At 38.7% G+C, this 21752-nt stretch overlaps 1 protein-coding gene across 2 annotated transcripts in view; it reads right to left on the bottom strand.

Annotated features, from left to right (window-relative positions):
* LOC134795523 (glycogen-binding subunit 76A) overlaps positions 1 to 20119 on the bottom strand; it is a 78471-nt gene extending 58352 nt beyond the window's left edge. Inside the window, exons 1-2 of one of the 2 annotated variants that reach the window (XM_063767408.1) lie at positions 19940 to 20119; positions 6579 to 6617 (exon numbers count right to left, since the gene is read on the bottom strand). In XM_063767408.1, the coding sequence (XP_063623478.1) occupies positions 6579 to 6596 (18 nt within the window). In that variant the 5' untranslated portion in view covers positions 6597 to 6617; positions 19940 to 20119. The remainder of the gene's footprint in view (positions 1 to 6578; positions 6618 to 19939) is intronic. The other variant, XM_063767410.1, reaches the window with a different exon arrangement.
* Between the last annotated feature and the right edge of the window lie 1633 nt (positions 20120 to 21752).

Below are 21752 nucleotides of genomic sequence, written 5' to 3' on the forward strand. Positions count from 1 at the left end.
TACATCTCGTGGCTCGTCTCTTACCAAAAGGTGTCAAAAAGTGCGTGTATGCTCGTCTCGTAAGCTATAGGAAGTATAGGATGTCAAACACGATAAGCGCGACCATAAATTGCCTGCTGATAAAAAGGAATGCAGTACATACAGAATGATATAGATATATATATGTTCTCATCTCGGCTGACATCCGACGCTCCGGCGGCAGTCTTTACGGTGTAAACTTCCGGCGGACAAACGAATAGCGATAAAACTTGTTTCGCGATCGTCTAATCGTCGATAAACACTGATTTGCGCGGATGTAACGTTTTTAGCAAAATAAAGTCAAAACATTTGGATGACTGACAGCTTGGAATTTTCAAAGTACCTAATAGAGAACTATTGATAGAGTTGGACCAAGAAAAGTCTGCAGAGATTTTGATAGCCCACGTAAGTGTTATTTTAAACGTTAAACTTCTATGAAATTATGACATCTAACTCTAAGTAATTACGTAAAACTAAGATGGAAGAGCCCACGTCTGTGTCATTTTCCCTCCCACACCCAAAGGGATCAAATCATTATCGAAAATAGCAGCCATGTCCATCCTTCAGATGGACAGAAAAGATAACAGACAGACTTATGTATTTATAGAGCTACTATCGCATTTATGATATTATTTTGTATGCCCTGTTCATCGTTTGGTTAAATTATGTCACATGCATTTACAGTCACAATTAGTGCGTTGTACGTACCGTATAATCAGGATACACAACATTAAATAAAACGATATTATTAATTATAATCGTTCCGTATACTGTTTTGCTACGATATGCATTACATTTAATATTATTTGGTTAGATACTAACTGTAGGTACCTACATATATATTTTTCGCATTCTCAATCTTTGCTAGCACTATCGTACTATATTAGGTACCTGTCTTATAAAACCTTATCAATTTCATCATCATCATCATCATCATCTCAGCCATAAGACGTCCACTGCTGAACATAGGCCTCCCCCTTGGACCTCCATACGTACCGGTTGGAAGTTGGAAGCTACCCGCATCCAGAGCCTTCCGGCGGCCTTAACAAGGTCGTTTGTCCATCTTGTGGGATTATCAATGTATTAGTCGTTAATTATAGTACATACTAATATGTTATAAAATATGTACCTAACTTATAACGTTTTATAGTTTAATTATTTAATTGCGTTAATTCTTAAATATTTCCGATTTCAAATCAAATATGTTTTCCTCTTATAACGTTTAAAATATAATTAATCGTATGTGTTTTATCACAACACATATTAAGATTATACTTAGATATGAAAATTAACTCTTTCTATTACCTTTTCACAGTCTACTACGCCGATTTTGTAAGCATAAATAAAGCTTATCTACGCTCCTCGAGAGGAGAACCACCCCAGCGGAAGAAAAGATGACACATACCGAATCACACGCGGGCCGTGACGCAGACACAGCGACTAGCGAGTTACAAATAAATGGACCTCATCTGACGCAAATCAACCCGTGATTGATCAGAAGAAGGCGGACCTAAGTATGCCTGGAGACATGACCAATTGTGAGACTTCAATAACCTCACATAAACCCTAGATTACCTCGCTCCGTCATGCGCTCTGTGGATATTCCACTAACTTTTTACTCAAAATAGCAGCATTATCATCATCATTTAGTTAATTTATCAGTCTAATAAAATAAATGACATCGACACGTACGCATCAAATATTTATCTTTGACATTATTAACGCATAAATCAAACTAATTAGATATACTTTGCGCATCAACGGCCTCTTTACATAACCACTACACTTAACAGTCAACGAACAATAGATAGCACTAAACTAATTATACCTCTATTGGTTTATTCACATTTGGCAGTGAACCTGGTTGATTGTCGTTCAATAATTGTGTCAATTAACATTTTGACCAGGAGCAGATTATCTTGTGCTGTCACCACATGTTAACTTCACAGGCATGCTGCAGGCATGATACAAACTGATGAGCGCATAGTTGGCAGGTCACCCGCGTTGGCTAGTATTGCCAATTTGCCAGGTAACAGCTATACATTAATAGTGTACAGTCGACGTCAAAGATATGTTTACACTTTTTGCCTTATTACAAAGTAGTAAGGTGCAAAAGTGTAAACATATTTTTGACGTCGACTGTACACACGCACACGCCTATTTAGTTGTATTTTTCTAGTTCAGCGGTCGGCAACCAGCGGCCCGCGAGCCTCCCTGGCTATTTTGTATGTAATATTGACAAATGACAATGTCTGATAAAGTCATAAATATTAACAAAGTGCGGCCCGCGTCCACTTCGTTAACTGCTTTGTGGCCCTTGGTTGCTAAAAGGTTGCCGACCGCTGTTCTATAGTTTATATCGTCAGGTGACAAGCAAAACTCACTAATTATTAAAAAAAATAAACAAAAATCAACTTTATTATGGTACTAATACGGTTCACTATGGCTATGAACTTGTGATGGTAATTAGTGATAGTGAGCTTTGGTTGTCAGACACCTGACGATATACAAATTCATTACCAGACGTCTCTGCGTGTTACTGTATGTAGATTACAGGAGAATAGATCAAGTAGCATTAGGAACATTCATATTATGCGTCCATCTCTGAAGTTTACCTTATGATATTAACAAGGGCATATTTTAAAATTGGGCGCCCCGGACCAATAAGTTGTGCCGCCCCGGAAGTCAAGAAAGAAAAACAAAATGCAATCGGCCAGGGGCGGCATACGCCGCCCTTAGCGGGTTGGCGCCCCGGGCCATGGCCCGGATGGCCCTAGGGTAAATACGCCCCTGGTCATATTAACAGCATCACACTCCTGATCCTGACCGTATGGTCAGTACGTATGTAGATCCTATTTTATTGAAATACCTAAGGTCTACGAACGATGTAAAAGACGCTCGAACATACTCGTATCCAACAGGCGCATCACGATCGCGCTTATGCCGCATGGTATGACATAGGTACTCGTAAATATTACATGACACAACCACACGACAACATTTTTACTATCTAGCGTGGTGTGGCCGGTGTCCGACAGTGACATATACATGCTGTAACACGGGTGTAATGGCTGTAATGAGCTATAAGCGCGGCCATTAATATCTACGCAGTACGCCTGAAAAAAAGTATTGCGAATTGTCCAATGAGCTTGAGACTTAATCTCTTTAGCTGGTGATCTATCATGAATTCTTTGTAAAGAGATAAAAATGTTATTTTATCGAGCATCGTTCGCAGACGTTTCTGCTTGTTAAAAATTAAAGTTATTTTATCGACTTTTTATATTTATCGAAGTAAAACAAACACGTGTGAAATCCGGTCTAAAAACTGCCGTCACATGCGCATGTCGCTGCGCTTACGCGCGCAGTTGGATAAATGCTAATATTCTCATCGCATATTTTAGAATCGCTTCACAAAAACCAATGTATGTGACCTCAAATTCCTTACAGTTCTTCCGGATCGCAAGGCCAGAAAAATATAGGAACGCATGCAGAGATGCGCTCGGCTCACCATGAGAATATCTACCCATTTTGGAAACTATCCAAATCGCGAAATAAAAAAGCAAAGCTCCTTTGACTCGAAGAAAATGCCTAAAGTTATTTACGGTCGTATTTAAACTTTTCCTTAACGTAAATAACCGAAATGAACTCGGCGACACAAACAAATAAACCTACTTTTTAATTTAGTACCTAAAGCTCAGAAAAATATTTCATATATGTTTAGGTACCTACCTACCTACGTATGTTACAAACTTACAAAAATACGGAACTGTTAAAGAAGCAAACCGCAATAAGTAATAGAAGTCAGTCAATACAGAAGAATGTTCACACAATAGGTAGGCAAGTAGAAATAGCGGAAAACTAGACATGATTAATGAACATAATTAAATTACAGTCAAAAATGTATGCGGACGAAGTATAGTCAATTAGTTGTATGTACTTATTTATACCTTACAGACAAGTTGGCATCCCTCAAATCGCAATAAAAACATGAAGCAAATTGGGAAATAAATAAAAGCCACACTCGACAAACTATCAAAATTAGAGATTCTAACTGGCTATCAGAATCACGATTGTAGATTACATCAAGCGGGTCACCAGATCTGGCGAAATTAACGGCGAATAAGCTTTACGGGAAAGCGACCAACAAATTCGACAAAGACAAAACCGGTGCATAACTTATGAAGATAAAAACTTTTTACAAAAAAAAAGCAAACCGACTTCAAAAAGGATGAAATAAAATATTATCCTTTTTGAAGTCTATGCGTTACCAACTGATATGTTTGAAGTCGGTGCCAAATTTTGAAGCATACCATGATTTTGGTGCGATTCGATAAGGATGTACCTACGTTGGATTGCCTTACACGACGACAATGAACGTACTTTCTGTAGGTACAGTCGACGTTAAAAATATGTTTACACTTTTCGCCTTATTACAAAGGAGTAAGGTGCAAAAGTGTCAACATATCTTTGACGTCGATTGTATCTAAGAACACACGATCAAACCTTCTTGGCGCAGTCTGTACCATGTTTGTCGGCACATTAGTATAAATCCAATGCATTTTTTTTCCGTCGTATTTTTTAAAAAGCATTTCTTACTAATGCTCGAACAGGCTATAGCACGCAAGTGTGAGATTGGGACTGAGTAATTTCCCGTTCCTTATCCAGAGGACTACATTTCAAAATATAAAACCATTCAAGAAATTTACCTTCTTGCCAAATTTCACCTAAAGCGGTTCAGTTGTTTAGCCATGAAAAGGCGACAAAGAAGCAGACAGAATTACTTACACATTTGTAATAGTTATTAGTACAGTTCTAATGGGATTTATAGCCATAAATCTGATTATTTTTGACTGGTATTGTTACTACTTGGCTTGGCACCGACTTCAAACATATCAGTTGGTAACGCATAGACTTCAAAAAGGATAATATTTTATTTCATCCTTTTTGAAGTCGGTTTGCTTTTTTTTTGTAAAAAGTTTTTATTTTTCCATTTTTAGTTTTAACGCATTGTTAAGAGCGCGACGCATGAATGAAAAACAAGATCATGTTTAACACTAAATTCGTGTACCTATTTCTTTAATAAATATGTAATCAGGAATTTTCTCGAGTCCGTCTGGGAAATTATAATTCCTGTCACTACTACACTAAATCCATCCTCCGCCCCGCCACTGACCCAATCCGTCAACGCCCCGATCACTCAACCTCACAGCGCATCAACCCCTGATCCAGGAACCCCTCGACCCTGAACCAGAAATTTTCTCGAGTCCGTCCGGGAAATTATAATTCCTGTCAACTAAATCCATCCTCCGCCCCGCCACTGACCCAATCCCTCAGCCCCCCGATCACTCAACCTCACAGCACATCAACCCCTGATCCAGGAACCCCTCGATCCTGAACCAGCAACCCTTCAACCGCCATTCCCCGACCCCTTAATCCCTGACCCCTTAACTCCTAACCCTAATCCCCGATCAGTAGCCTTACCAGCTTACCACGAGTTTGACATTGATATATTCGCTAGCATGTTTGTAACTTACTTCCTATGCATCTCGCTCGTACTAACCTTAGTGTGAGCGAGATGCATAAAAAGTTACATTTAGATGCATAAGACGTTAGCGAATGTGTCAATGTCAAACTCGTGGTAAGGCTACAGTTGCAGTACATCAAATTGGTGGTTTTCGGAAGCAAATGCTCGAGTTACTTTAGAAAACCCCGAAATCACTTAACACGTGCCTTTAAAAATTGAGGAGTTCCCTCAATTCCTCATGGATTCCATCATCAGACCAGAACCAAAAATAATACGGAAACACCTTGGAGGTAACTTCTTCCAAACAAATAAGGAATTACTCAAATCGGATCACAGGTGCCGGAGTAATCGCTGAACATACTTACATTTAAAGAAATCATCATCATTATCATCAAAATAATCATCATCATCAGGTCTACTTCATCAAATTGGTGGTTTTCGGGAGAAAATGCTTGAGTTGCTTAAGAAAACGCCCAAAACACCATGCATGTGCCTTTAAAAATTGAGGAGTTCCCTCAATTCCTCATGGATCCCAACATCAGAACAGAACCAAATTAAAATGGGACCAACTCGGAGGTAGCTCCTTTCAAACAAAAAAAGAATTACTCTAATCGGACTACGGATGTCGGAGTAATCGGTGAACGTACATAGAAAAAAAAAAATAGCCACAACCGAATACAGAACCTCCTCCTTCTATGAAATTGAAGTCGGTTAAAAATGGAAAATGAGTTAAAGCAAACACTAGAACTATAAGATTATGAGTAAGAACTATAGATTATAGACACATGACTGGATGTGGCACTTACAACAATATCTTGCACAACTAAGGACGCAAAAAATTACGCCACGAGCATGTCTAAAAACAAAATTATATGTGAGATATTTCTTTACGTTTCACTGTGCAAGACAATGTTGCAGATGACTGTACAAGACATTGACTCCTATTTTAAAATGGCTACAAGCACGCGTCGGGATGAATCAAAGGAAGAGAAGTTATATGGCATAGCGATAGCGAGAGCCGTGAAATTGGACCCACCTTGCACCAGAAAGGCATGCGCCGCGCCCCGGGCCGGACCTGCCGTGATAAGACAAACTGTGAATTATAATAGGCTTCCTTTAAATTAATAAACTAGCGTATCTACGCTTGTACCGATTCATTCGAGTTAAGAATCTTAGACCCTAGGCGCCATCGTCCGTGAATGTGGTTACAGCGCAAACTTGAACTGTAGGAAGTGGTACAGGAACAAGAGCCCCCTTGCTTAATTATTAGCGTGAAGAGTAAATGTCAAGTTTAAGTTTCCAATTTACGCCACTATGTGGCAGACAATTCAAAGTGAATGGTCCCTATAAATAACTATAAGATCATGTGGGGTTTTAAGAGAAACAGTATGAGTATTCCCTACAAGCGTTCCTCTTGCCCCAATGTTTCTCTAACCCCATGAACCCCATCTAATCTTATATTCACTGTAGTTAGCAATAAAGATTATGATTATGATTATAGTCACGTATCGGTACAGATTTATAAGTAGTGTATATTTCTCGGAACCATTCATGTTAGTATAACAAACCAAACCAAACCTTTACACTGAGCAGACACACTCAAAACACTTATAGGATAACTGAGAGCATGAATCATCAAATTAAGATGAAGTGATATCAGCAGTTAATTAAAGATAGGTTAAATTTATCACCTGCCATTCATACAATACTACCTAGTTATTTACGATACAAGTGCGGACAAGAGGAAATTCGCAAGTGGCGATAAATTTTAAATCGACACGAGTTGCGAATTACCTATTCGCACGAGTATCGTAAGTTTTACAGTACTTATTACTTATGGCCTTTTAAACTTTTGACATACCTACGCACGGAAAGTGCTCTTTCCCGCACTAGTGAGGGAAAGTAGGACCATATGTACTGTAATATATTTTTCATCACACTTGCTCGGAAAAGATGTATTTACACGTAGGGCTTGCGGGCGGGAAATTGAATTTTTCGCCCTAGGGCGGAAAAAATCTTTTCCGAGCAAGTGTGATGAAAAACACTTATTTACACGTAGGGCTTGCGGGCGGGAAATTGAAATTTTCGCCCTAGGGCGGAAAAGTGTTTTATACAGAAGTTTGTTTTTATTAATTCTCCTTTTTTTCCTTACAAGTGTGATGAAAAACATTGTGTGTGCCACGGGCGGTAAAGAAATTCCGAACTCGTGAACATTTTAAGCCCTCGCTTCGCGTCGGGCTTAAAATTGACACTCGTTCGTAATTTCTTATTTCCCGCCCTTAATACACAATGTACTATTTCATCACACTTGCTCGGAAAAGATGTATTTACACGTAGGGCTTGCGGGCGGGAAATTGAATTTTTCGCCCTAGGGCGGAAAAAATCTTTTCCGAGCAAGTGTGATGAAAAACACTTATTTACACGTAGGGCTTGCGGGCGGGAAATTGAAATTTTCGCCCTAGGGCGGAAAAGTGTTTTATACAGAAGTTTGTTTTTATTAATTCTCCTTTTTTTCCTTACAAGTGTGATGAAAAACATTGTGTGTGCCACGGGCGGTAAAGAAATTCCGAACTCGTGAACATTTTAAGCCCTCGCTTCGCGTCGGGCTTAAAATTGACACTCGTTCGTAATTTCTTATTTCCCGCCCTTAATACACAATGTACTATTTCATCACACTTGCTCGGAAAAGATGTATTTACACGTAGGGCTTGCGGGCGGGAAATTGAACTTTTCGCCCTAGGGCGGAAAAAATCTTTTCCGAGCAAGTGTGATGAAAAACACTTATTTACACGTAGGGCTTGCGGGCGGGAAATTGAAATTTTCGCCCTAGGGCGGAAAAGTGTTTTATACAGAAGTTTGTTTTTATTAATTCTCCTTTTTTTCCTTACAAGTGTGATGAAAAACATTGTGTGTGCCACGGGCGGTAAAGAAATTCCGAACTCGTGAACATTTTAAGCCCTCGCTTCGCGTCGGGCTTAAAATTGACACTCGTTCGTAATTTCTTATTTCCCGCCCTTAATACACAATGTACTATTCAGCATACCTAAACTATTCAAGTAGAAAGTATACAATTTGGGAGACGGAGCATTTTGCAAAACATAGCCTACTTTTAGAGCCAACTAATTAATTTAACCGAAGCTAAAACGTGAAACATATCTAAAGCACAAAATAAGTAATAGCAGATGACACTTTATATGTGTAGACAACTGCGCAGTTTAGGTACCTATTCTTGAAAATACCCAGACAGTGAGACAGTTCAATGTACTTTAGTTAGACTGAAAAACAACAAGCCACCCGGTGCAAGGAAAATTAAATGAAAAATTCATAGATACCTACCGTGTTTACAACTGAAATTCTATTTTCAGGGGACTTTTATATCTACAAAAAGATGTTAGTACCTACACTTAACTAATAGAGGGTTGCGAAACGTTGTTTTCACGCCACTATAATGGCAAATAAGTCTACCACCTATAGCTCATGGTTATCACATGCGCGTTGATGAAACTATAACTATTAATTTCTTAAAATGTCTTACATCACCGAGTCTCGACTTGCTTTACCACGAACACTTGAGTGCTTGTACCAGAAAGTCTAAACAATTAAAATTAAGAATCGTTTTGCCTCGAAATTCTACCAGTAGGCCGGTACAATCGCCTGTAACAATATGTAACACAACGAAGGCCGCAAAAATATCTGACACATTCTTATTTGTAGAGCCAAAAGAATGTGTCACATATTTTTACGGCCTTCTAAGAGTAACATATTATTGCAGTTGACTGTACGTGACTGTGCAATGGTAGGTACAACGTGCTTAAAGCCATTGTTGGAATATTTGTAATCAAAATATAATGATTTATTGTAATATTTCGCACGACTTATTGGACTTCCTGTGCCTTATTGTACAGTGCGTGTCTGCCCGTCAGACAATAATTTCTTTTTATTGGCATTAAATTGTCCATCGAGTGGCAACTGGACACCCACGCAGGACAAGTACTTGAAGTACTTTACTGGTTATGAATTCCCATCACTTGCTAAAGTTCTCAATCGTTCGACTAAAGCTAACCAGGATAACTCAAGATCACGGATAGAAGTAATTTTCCTAAATACTTCATGAAAACAAAAGTAGTTAGGTAACTTTAAATCATAATTTAAAATTCGTAAAAAGTATAGTAATAAGTACCTATAGTAATAAGTGGGTGGGTGGGGAGGCCTATGTCCAGCAGTGGACGTCCTCTGGCTGATATGATGATGATGATGATGAAAAAGTATTAGGTACAGTAGGTACGTCTACTCCATATTTATTTGTTGGGACGTCAGTCTTTCCGTGACCACAGCTGGTGCAACTTAGCTGAAACGTCGGAATTAAAGGTAAAAACAATGAAATTATATCGCGGTAGACCCGTTTGTGTAATTAAATATGTGTACAAAACGCGAGAGTTTAAAATATCTCATAAAGTCATAAATATTAACAAAGTACGGCCCGCGTCACCTCCGTTAACTACTATTTGGCCCTTGGCTGCTAAAAGGTTGCCGACCGCTGATTTAGGTAAACAAACCAAAAGTATACAGCTAAGATACCTTCATACTCGTACGCGACCCGGCCGCCGCACGCCGCGCCCCACGGCGGGTTGGTCAACGACACCTTCTCTTAACTCATGGGGCCCTGGTACTTGCTCCGCGCTAAATTAAATTTTTAGACAGTTGTTTTCACGATTTTGTCCACCGTAGCCTATGGAGACTAACAAGCAATGCTAAGTGGTTTTCGTAGTCTATGGATGTTGCTATATTAAGGGTGTCACATGCGCGTTTCTGACTTATGAAGCAGTTGTTTCTGTTTTGTTTCGTCCTCTCGATCGCGGCGAGCTGTGATTGGTCAATTTCATTATAGTTGACTAAACCGTATCGAAATGAATATTATAGTTGAGTTGGGAGCCCATACATTAAAAACACCCAGTTGCAGTTTGGTATACGAAATCTTATTCAAGAATAACAGTCGACGAGTAGAAAAAATTACATAGTAGGGGAATACGCGTGTAACCTCAAGGAGTACAGAGCTAAAACCAGTTTTGGGCATATACCTATGGGCTAAGCTTATTTTGTACCGACTTGAACATAACAAATTGTGGTAGTGTCATAATAAACGTCATACTTTCATAGGAATTTGTCATTGCAAAGTTAGCTTGAACCGGCTCTAGTAGATTTGTATTATAACGCTATCTATAATCTAGTATAGTTTGTCAAAGGACTGTCTCATTTCAATCATAGACACAAAGAATCATACTATATTTGTCTTACACTAGTACTAGCACCCAAAAGAAAAGGATGAGTAGGTATAGTTTTCCTGGTTCTTACTGACTGACAAATTGGTTTGACCAACTATAGTTAATTTCGCTAAGGTCAATGTGGCGGCTAATTCCGTCATAGGGACTAATCCGTCCACGAGCGTATATTTCTTAGCGTAACAATCGCAGGAAAAAGACCATTTGCTTTTGATTGCTGAAACTAAAAGCAATCGTTGCTTTGTCAATGAAATTATCGATTATGATCGTTGTTCGAGAAAAACGCTAGTGGACGGAATAGTCCCATTAATTAACCTTACATAACTAATTCTGATGGAGCTGTCTGCTTCGTGAATTGAATTACGAGTACTGTCTTAAGCGCTCGCATGTCAGCAGTAAGCTATTGGAATAACACTCCTGAAGAACTGCTCCCGAGGTCGATATTCAAACCTTGTGTCGTCCTTTTCACGTCATAATTTTATAACCAGTGTGAGAAGGACAGGGCGATCAACTCAACTTTGACTAAAGAACTTCGAGGTTGTGTTGGTATTTAAGCAATTGCTGTTTGCATTACAGCCCTGTGATTGTAATTTATGGCTGGAGGTATATAACTTGGTCGTTTTTTTTATGCATCTACGGCATTTCATCAGAAAAGCGACCTTATGCCCCATGTGCATAAGGACCCTTCTTCGATGGAAACGTTCCTTATGCACATGGAGCATAAGGTTCCTTATGCATCTTCTTCCTCGCGTTATCCCGCCATTTTGCCACGGCTCATGGGAGCTTGGGGTCCGCTTGACAACTAATTCCGAGATTTGACGTAGGCACTAGTTGTTACAAAAGCGTGCCATCTGACCTTCCATCCCAGAGGGGAAACTAGGCGTTATCGGGATTAGTCCGGTTTCCTCACGATGTTTTCCTTCACCGAAAAGCAACTGGTAAATATCAAATGATATTTCGTACATAAGTTCCGAAACACACATTGGTACGAGCCGGGGTTTGAACCCGCGACCTCCGGAATGAAAGTCGCACGCTCTTACCGCTAGGCCACCAGCGCTCACAGAAAGGTTCCTTATGCATATGAAGCATAAGGACTCTTCTCTAATGGAAAGCCACATATTAAAGCTGTGCCTACAATATGTGACGTTATCTATGAAAAGGGACCTTATTGTCGATAGCGCTTACGCCATTATTAACGAAGCTCCGATATAAATACCTACTATGCCGCGCGATGCTGTGCGGCGTAAGCGCCATCGACAATAAGGTCCCTTTTCATAGATAATGCCCCATATTTCTTAATAAAGGTGGTAATCAGAAAGGACATTTTCGAAGAAATTTAAACTCATACAAATGTCTACTCTCTGTCGCCTCAGATGGCGATCTTCGATCTTGGACATAAAAAGTATCGAGACAAACTGTACCAGTACGGTTACCATCAGTTTGTCACTGACATAAACGCCGTCGAGAACGTAATTTACTTTCTACACATCCCGTTTGCACTAATATGCGAGTGCGAGCGAGATGTATAGAAAGTAAATTACGTTCTCGACGGCGTTTATGTCAGTGACAAACTGATGGTAAGTGGTAACCGTACTGTACCCGACACTTGAAGCGAGAAATAGTAACACAGAGACATTACTCCATTAGCTTTGAAATATTATGAATGAGGTAGGGGGCGGCCGCTACACACCTATGTAATAGTTATTCACGATACAAGTGCGGAAAAGAGGAAATTCAAAACGAGTGGCGATAAATTAAAACATAACCGAAGGGAGTGTTTTAAATCGAAACGAGTTGCGAATTACCTATTCGCACGTGTATCGTACAACGTTTTACAGTACATATGGCCCTTTAAACTTTTGACATACACACGAAAAGTGCTATTTTACGCGCTAGTGCGGGAAAATAGGGCCATATGTACTGTAAACAATATTTATTCCTTAGGTTGGTATTCCACCTGTCCTGACAAGTGGAATACCACCCTTCGACTTAGATAATCTACGATAAGATATTATAGCTAGCTACGTAATGTAATGTCTGAATGTCAAGTGTTTTCGATAACGATAAGATAACTAGGTAGATAGCATATACAAATGTTCTAGTGTAGGTAATCCCCTTCGTTGCCAAAAAATGTTATTATCGTCAGCATAGTGACTAACATAAATACCTATTAGATACTCGTTATCAACCTGGAAAAAAAGTAGGTAAGGTGTATTCGGGTATTACCGAATGTCGGATAATTCCGAAATTCAGATGAAAATCACCCTTAATTCCATCATAATAAAAGTCTCTTTCGGAATTATCCGACAGTTTTCGACATTCGGAATTACCCGAGTAAACCTTACTTAGCTAATTGTCGAATTCCTCTATTCATTAAGTTAGTAGGTATGCTTTTTAGGGTTCCGTACCCAAAGGGTAAAACGGGACCCTATTACTAAGACTTCGCTGTCCGTCCGTCCGTCTGTCACCAGGCTGTATCTCACGAACCGTGATAGCTAGACAGTTGAAATTTTCACAGATGATGTATTTCTGTTGCCGCTATAACAACAAATACTAAAAACAGAATAAAATAAAGATTTAAATGGGGCTCCCATACAACAAACGTGATTTTTGACCAAAGTTAAGCAACGTCGGGAGTGGTCAGTATTTGGATGGGTGACCGTTTTTTTTTTTGCTTTTTTTTTTGTTTTTTTTTTTTGCATTATGGTACGGAACCCTTCGTGCGCGAGTCCGACTCGCACTTGCCCGGTTTTTATTACTTCCTTCTTTTCGCCCCCAAAATGGATGACTAATTACAATTAGTCAAAAATGCGAACTTTCTTTATTTGTAACGAAATTAAGATATTATTTTCTTTTATTTATTAATTAATTTTGACGTGATAACGTCTTATAAATCGATGAACACCGGTAGCATGCACGAAAAAGTGTCACGTTGTGGACAAATCTCCATGGTAACTTTGTGGACAGATCTCCATGGTAACGTTACGTAATGTAATGGTAATGTTTTCTTATGACGTTATCACGCAAAATTATCGTCCGTAAACCGACTTTACAGACAACCATATTTTTCTATCTTAACATCACTTCCACCTCCACTCCAACTTGGAGGTTCGAGAAGTTGAAGAAGTTGGAGAAGCTGTAGAAGTTGGAGAAGTTGATAAAGTTGAATAAGTTGGAGAAGTTGAAGTTGGACAATTTAAAGTTGGAGAAGTTGGACAATTTGAAAAAGTTGAAGAAGTTCGAGTTGGAGAAGTTGAAGTTGAATTTGAAGAAGTTGGAGAAGTTGAGTCGAAGAAGTTGAAAAGGTTGGAGTAGTCGAATTTGAAGAAGTTGGAAAAGTTGAAGTTGAAGAAGTTGAAAAGGTTGGAGTAGTAGAAGTTCAAGAAGTACGAGAAGTTGAAGTTAAAGAAGTTGGAGATGTCGAAGTTGAAGAAGTTGAAGAATTTCGAGTTGGAGAAGTTGAAGTTGAAGAAGTTGAAAAGGTTGGAGAACTTGAAGAAGTTGAAGTCTAAGAAGTAGATGTTGAAGTTGAAGAAGTGGGAGAAGTTGAAGTTGAAGAAGTTGAAGTTAAAGAAATTGGAGAAGTCGAAGTTGAAGAAGTTGAAGTTGAAGAAGTAGGAGAAGTTGAAGTTGAAGTTGAAGTAGGAGAAGTTGAAGTTAGAGAAGTTGAAGAAATTGAAAAGGTTGGAGAAGTTGAAGTTGGAGATGTTGAAGAAGTTGGAGAAGTTGAAAAAAATGAAGCAGTTAGAGTTGGAGAAGTTGAAGTTGAATTTGAAGAAGTTGGAGAAGTTGAAGTTGAAGAAGTTGAAAAGGTTGGAGAACTTGAAGAAGTTGAAAGGTTGGAGAAGTTGAAGTTGAAGAAGTAGAAGATGTTGAAGTTGAAGAAGTGGGAGAAGTTGAAGTTGAAGAAGTTGAAGTTAAAAAAGTTGGAGAAGTCGAAGTTGAAGAAGTTGAAGATGAAGAAGTAGGATAAGTTGGAGGAGTTGAAAAAGTTGAAGCAGTTCGAGTTGGAGAAGTTGAAGTTGAATTTGAAGATTTTGGAGAAGTTGAAGTTGAAAAGATTGGATAACTAGAAGAAGTAGATGTTGAAGTTGAAGAAGTGGGAGAAGTTGAAGTTGAAGAAGTTGAAGTTAAGGAAGTTGGCGAAGTCGAAGTTGAAGAAGTTGATGTTGAAGAAGTAGAAGTTGAAGTTAGAGAAGTTGAAGAAATTGAAAAGGTTGGAGAAGTTGAAGTAGAAGAAGTTGGAGAAGTCGAAGTTGAAGTTGAAGAAGTAGAAAAAGTTGAAGTTAGAGAAGTTGAAGAAATTAAAAAGGTTGGAGAAGTTGAAGTTGGAGAAGTTGAAGAAGTCGGAGAAGTTGAATTTGAAGTTGAAGAAGTTGAAAAGGTTGGATAACTGCAAGAAGTAGATGTTGAAGTTGAAGAAGTGGGAGAAGTTGAAGTTGAAGAAGTTGAAGTTGAAGAAGTTGAAGTTAAAGAAGTTGGAGAAGTCGAAGTTGAAGAAGTTGATGTTGAAGAAGTAGAAGTTGAAGTTAGAGAAGTTGAAGAAATTGAAAAGGTTGGAGAAGTTGAAGTAGAAGAAGTTGGAGAAGTCGAAGTTGAAGTTGAAGAAGTAGGAGAAGTTGAAGAAATTGAAAAGGTTAGAGAAGTTGAAGTTGGAGAAGTTGAGGAAGTTGGAGAAGTTGAAGTTGAATTTGAAGAAGTTGAAGTTGAAGAAGTTGAAAAGGTTGGAGAATTTGAAGAAGTTGAAAGGTTGGAGAAGTTGAAGTTCAAGTAGGAGATGATGAAGTTGAAGAAGTGGAAGAAGTTGAAGTTAAAGAAGTTGGAGAAGTCGAAGTTGAAGAAGTTGAAGTTGAAGAAGTAGAAGTTGAAGTTAGAGAAGTTGAAGAAATTGAAAAGGTTGGAGAAGTTGAAGTTGAAGTTTGAGAAGTTGAAGTTGGACAATTTTAAGTTGGAGAAGTTGAAGAAGTTTGAGAAGTTGAAAAAGTTGACTAAGTTCGAGTTAGAGAAGTTAAAGTTGAATTTGAAGAAGTTGAAGAAGTTGAAAAGGTTGGAGAAGTTGAAGTTGAAGAAGTAGGAGATGTTGAAGTTGAAGAAGTGGGAGAAGTTGAAGTTGAAGAAGTTGGAGTTAAAGATGTTGGAGAAGTCGAAGTTGAAGAAGTTGAAAAAGTTGGAGAATTTGAAGAAGTTGGATGAATTGAAGAAGTAGGAAGATAAATAAGTTGGAGAAATTGAGGAAGTTGAAAAAGTTGAAGAAGTTAAAAAAAGTTGGAGAAGTTAAAGAAGGTGCAAAAGTGGAAGAGTTAGAGTTGGAGAAGTTGAAGTTGAATTTGAGGAAGTTGGAGAAGTTGAAGTTGAAAAGGTTGGAGTAGTCGAATTTGAAGAAGTTGAAGTTGAAGAAGTTGAAAAGGTTGGAGAACTTGAAGAAGTTGAAAAGGTTGGAGAACTTGAAGAAGTTGAAAAGGTTGGAGAAGTTGAAGTTCAAGAAGTAGGAGACGTTGAAGTTATAGAAGTAGAAAATGAAGAAGTTGGAGAAGTTGAAGAAGTTCGAGTTGGAGAATATGAAGTTAGAGAAGTTGAAGAAGTTCGAGTTGGAGAATATGAAGTTAGAGAAGTTGAAGAAGGAGATGTTGAAGGACGAGTTGAAGAAGTAGGAGTTGAAGTTGAAGAAGTTGAAGTTAGAGAAGTAGAAGTTGAAAAGGTTGGAGAAGTTGAAGTTGAAGTAGGAGAAGTAGAAGTTGAAAAGGTTGAAATAGTTGAAGAAGTAGGAGAAGTTGAAGTTGAAGTTGAAAAGGTTGAAGTAGTTGAATAATTAGGAGAAGTTAAAGTTGAAAACGTTGAAAAGGTTGAAGAAGTTGAAGAAGTATGAGAAGTTGAAGTTAGAGAAGTTGATGAAGTTGAAGAAGTGAAAGAAGTAGGAGAAGTTGAAGTTAGAGAAGTTGAAGTAGGAGAAGTTAAAGTTGAAGTTGAAAAGGTTGAAGAAGTTGAAGAAGTTGAAGTTGACGACGTTGAAAAGATTGGAGAAGTTCGAGTTGGAGAAGTTGAAGTTAGAGAAGTAGAAGTTGAATTGTTGAAGAAAAGGTTGTTGATTCCCCATACAAACTTCCACCCCCTTTTTCACCCCTTTAAAGAGGGATTTCTGGGATAAAAACTACCCTATGTCCTTCCCCGGGACTCAAACTATCTCTATACCAAATTTCATGAAAATCGGTTCAGCGGTTTAAGCGTGAAGAGGTAACAGACAGACAGACAGACGGACACACTTTCGCATTTATAATATTACTAGCTTTTGCCCGCGACTTCGTCTGCGTGGAATTAGCGACAGCAGCTAAAGTAGGTATGGCGCCTGGATAATTCTAATAGCAATGATTCAATTCGCGCATTGCTTGCTTCAATTATTAGGCAATTCATTAACTCTTTCAATTCCACCCCCCCTTGCACTCTCTTCAGGGATGATTACCGACATAAAAACTATCCTATGTACTTCCCCGGGACTCAAACTATCCCTATACCAAATTTCAACTAAATCGGTTCAGCGGCTTAAGCGTGAAGAGGTAACAGACAGACAGACACACTTTCGCCTTTATAATATTATATATATTTATAATATTAGTATTAATATAGTATGGATAGTATGGATTAATTACGTTTTGGCAGAAATTGGCTTTACGACGGGATAGGGACTGGACAAGGACCTATAGGGGTGGGGTCTGGTATATAAAAAAATATTTTGTGCTTTTCAGTGGGTTGGAAGGACCTCAAAAGGAAACAACGGAACCCTTATACTCCTTATAGGATCACTCGTGCGTCTGTCTGTCTGTCCGTCTGTCACAGCCTATTTTCTCGGAAACTACTGGACCAATTAAGTTGAAATTTGGTACACATATGTACATTAGTAACTTAAAGATGGACATGTTTTTTTTATAATTTTAAAATACATAGGTTCGAAGTTATTTAAGAAAATAGCCAAAAAATGACCATTTATCTCCAAAACTACTGGGTCTAAAATTTTGAAAAAAAAATATAAGTACAAAATAGTTCTTTACCTATAGATGACAGGAAAACCTATTAGAAATGTGAAGTCAAGCGGGAGTCGGAATTATGTACGGAACCCTAGAAACGCGAGTCTGACTCGCACTTGGCCGGTTTTTTTAAAGAAATTATATTAAGTTATTTTGCTTTTATGTTTGTTTTTTTTAATTGATTTATTTATATTTTTACTTTTTTATTTCGTTTTATTTATTTTTGTCTCATTATGACTATCGATTGATCTTGCTGCGCGCACGTAATACAGGGACCCACTCCCTCTCCCACTCGCACTCGCACTCTCAATCCCACTGAAAACCGCATCAAAATCACGGACAAACATACATACATAAATACATACCGGTCAAACTGAGAACCTCCTTTTTTTTAAGGCGGTTAAAAACCAAAGTAGTTGCTCTTTTCTGTGAGCTGTAACTTCGCAATTAGCTTAAAAAAATTGAAATAATGACATAAATTACTTTGCCGAATCTTTACTACAGCGAACTCAGAATAGTCGTAAGTGCCATAGAAGCTACTGGAGTTAAGTCTTTTATGCCAATTTCCGCGAATTTGAATATTTTTTAGTTTTGTGCCTATAGATTACAGGAAAACCTATAAAGAAATCAAACGGGAGTCGACTAATCAAATCATAGCCGGTAATTCTATATACGCAACGCCTCTAGCCGCGTCATATTCGCGTCTAAAAATCAAATGGATTGATCGCGCCCGTTCCGCGCCGCGCCGCGCCGCCGCCGCGCCGCTTCGCCATCGCGTCAAAATCGCTCACCTAGGACACTTCCATATGCAACAACGGTTTGTTTTTTCCGTGCCGCGTCTCGCCGCGCCGCCGCCGCGCCGCGCCGCGCCGCGCCGCGCCGCGTTCGCAACGAGATCGCTTACGTAGGACACTTCTATGGGCATCAAAGGATTGATTTAGCCGCGCCGCGCCGCGCCGCGCCGCGTTCGCGCGTTGTTCGCCTACGTAAGACGTAGCGTACTTCTTGAACGAAAATGTTGCTTAATTTAGGTACTTGTTGGTAGATATTTTAAGCAATTGGTGGGGTTTGAAGCGTTCGTTTGTTTATTAATTTAAATGTCAATTAAAATATAATAAAAAATATAGCTAAGTTTGATTATAAAAGGCGCCCAGAAAAAATCGCGAGGGTGCGGCTTCGCCGCCCCCCCGCGGCCTGCCGCCGCGGGCCATGGCCCCCTTGGCCCTAGGGTAAATACGCCCCTGACAATAATGTCAATAATCAGGATGGTCGTGTACCTAAAATGAGATTAGCTAGGTATATGTAGGTACTCGTATATAGCACAGAAGGAACCCGAAGAATTTTAATCACGCATTCCTGAGGCCAAAACAAGCAATAAACATTATATGACAAAATTTTCTTCAAGCACTTGTACATGTGACCTTTTCTTCATCAAAAAAGTCACGTAAAAGTAAATGTATGATGTAGGTACCTACCTATTGTAAAGCACTTTCTTTGGACAAGTTTCGCAAAGACAAAAATATCGCGTAATGATATCATTCAATGACTAATGGTAATCTAGAAAAGACCACATTTTCTACTGATTAATTACAAAAAAAAACGATTTCGACAAAATGACACAATTTTTATAACTAGACTAAATGCAAACTTCGATCTTCAATCTTCAAAGGACATTTTAATCGCTACATGTGATCAGTCAGGATTCAGGAAATGCTACATGATTAAATCATTATACCTTCGAGTTCCTATCAAATCAAAACCTTGCGCAATCCCATGCTAAAACGAAGTGCGTAGGTAGGTAGTTAAGTTACCCGGGTGAGATGGTACAGTAGTGTCATTATTAATCAAATCTTACAAATGCATGACCTTACGCAACATCAGTTACCGTGCGTTGAACTTGACTCAAAGGTGAAGGTCACGACGTTATGTTACCAAAATAAGCCGGTTAAAAACCGGCTATTTAAGTTACAATGGACCCTTTTCCACTTTGCTTTACTCACCGGCACGTGACACAAAACATTCGCAAACGTTTTTAATTGAGCACACAAAAGATAAAAGTTATAAAACATGCACGCATGTTTACGTGCGTGGGTACCTACCTGTATTTCGCGCCGGTACCTTCAGAAACCCGTAGCTCCAGCTACGTCACACGCACATCACAACACCACGCGCCAGGACCTCAAATCAGCGGCCTGTAAACGCGAAAGAAAGCGAAAGTTAGTCCACTTTCTACGCGTATTTTTATCAACATGTGCGGCGGAACGGCGTACGCCGTCGACTGGCGGTGGCGAGAGGACGACGGAAGGTCGCCCGCAGCGTCGCGCATGCGTCGCGGCGCCCATAATACCGCCAACCTAAATTAATTCTGACCTCTGGCAAACTTTAGGCAGTATCGGTTTGTTATGGTCGAAGTAATTCCTAATATGCGTATCAGCTCATAGAATATACCTTATATGGCTAAACTCCAGTACCTAGTATTAGAGTGAATTGCAAAAAAATTGTACATAGTTAAGCACGTAATTAGTCTAAAGATAATTGATTCCATTGTGTTACCGCAGTTAAGCCATTTCTATTTAAGTTAGATGCATGAACGTGTGTTAGCGTATGCTATAGACTTATATGTGTACGAATTACAATAAATACAATACAATTTACATAGTTAATTTTCGTAACACAAATGAATCAATTAACTGCGCTTAATTACGTGCAATTTTTTTGCAATTCACTCATTTAGGTATTTACGTAGTACAGTCACCATGCAGTCACTATCAACTAGACGAAAACTAGAGCCTGGATGGAAACTAACGCTATCCTATACATATATCGGAGCGACCAAGGTGCTCACAAATATCTTAACACGATTCTACAGGGTGGATTGTCTTTTTGGGTCAAAGGGCAGCAGAAAATGGTCTTAGAAGACCTTCCCTCAATTTCAAATCAATGAAGATTAACGTTTACCTACAGATTTTGGAAAAAACATACTGGATGCGAGAAAAAGGTCATTTTTGACAAAAAAATTTTTACACCAATCGATCCCATTCCTATCCAGGATCAAAAGCTTGTATGGGACCCAAAAAAATTCTGGCTAGAAAAGCCACAAATCGAGGAAAACTTTTCCCATGCAATTTGTATGAAAATGAAAACTTACGTATTTTTTACATGCTATTTTTCATGTCAATCGATTCCATTCCTATCCAATATCAATAGTTTCTTAGGGATCAATATACGGCAATGTACTAAAAAGCCACAAAAAAGAAAACTTTCCATGCATTTGTAGGATGACGGAAAAAAATCAAACCATTACAACTTGTTTCATTTTGCCCATTGGACATTTATTTCAATAATATACCCATATACTTACTGTTGTGTTGTGACTAGAACTTACATTTAAAATGTCCCTAAGACTGAATGATATGACTGTAACTAGATTTTGGAAATGCCTAAATATTTAAAATTATTGTGCCCTAATTCATTAATCTAAGAAAGTCTAGAACTTATTGTCAATGCTAGAACTACTGATCAAAGTTTTAACTACGTTGGAATTTTAGGATAATCAGGAAGTTAATAGTGTTAACCTCTAAAAAAACCGGCCAAGTGCGAGTCGGACTCGCGCACGAAGGGTTCCGTACCATTACACAAAAAACGGTAAAAAAATAACGTTTGTTGTATGGGAGCCCCAATTTATTTTATTCAACAGAAATACATGAAACAGTCAAAATTTCAACAGACGGACAGAGGAGTCTTAGTAATAGGGCCCCGTTTTTACCCTTTGGGTACGGAACCCTAAAAACAATGTTCACGTTCATCACATACCATAGATAGGTAGATATCTATCACATACCTATACTTACATGATATAAATTATGTTACTTCGTTAAATCGCCCGTTATACTTTGAAACTTTATGATGTGA

Source organism: Cydia splendana, chromosome 12 (assembly GCF_910591565.1).
Source record: "Cydia splendana chromosome 12, ilCydSple1.2, whole genome shotgun sequence".
NCBI classification, from domain to species: Eukaryota; Metazoa; Arthropoda; class Insecta; order Lepidoptera; family Tortricidae; genus Cydia; species Cydia splendana.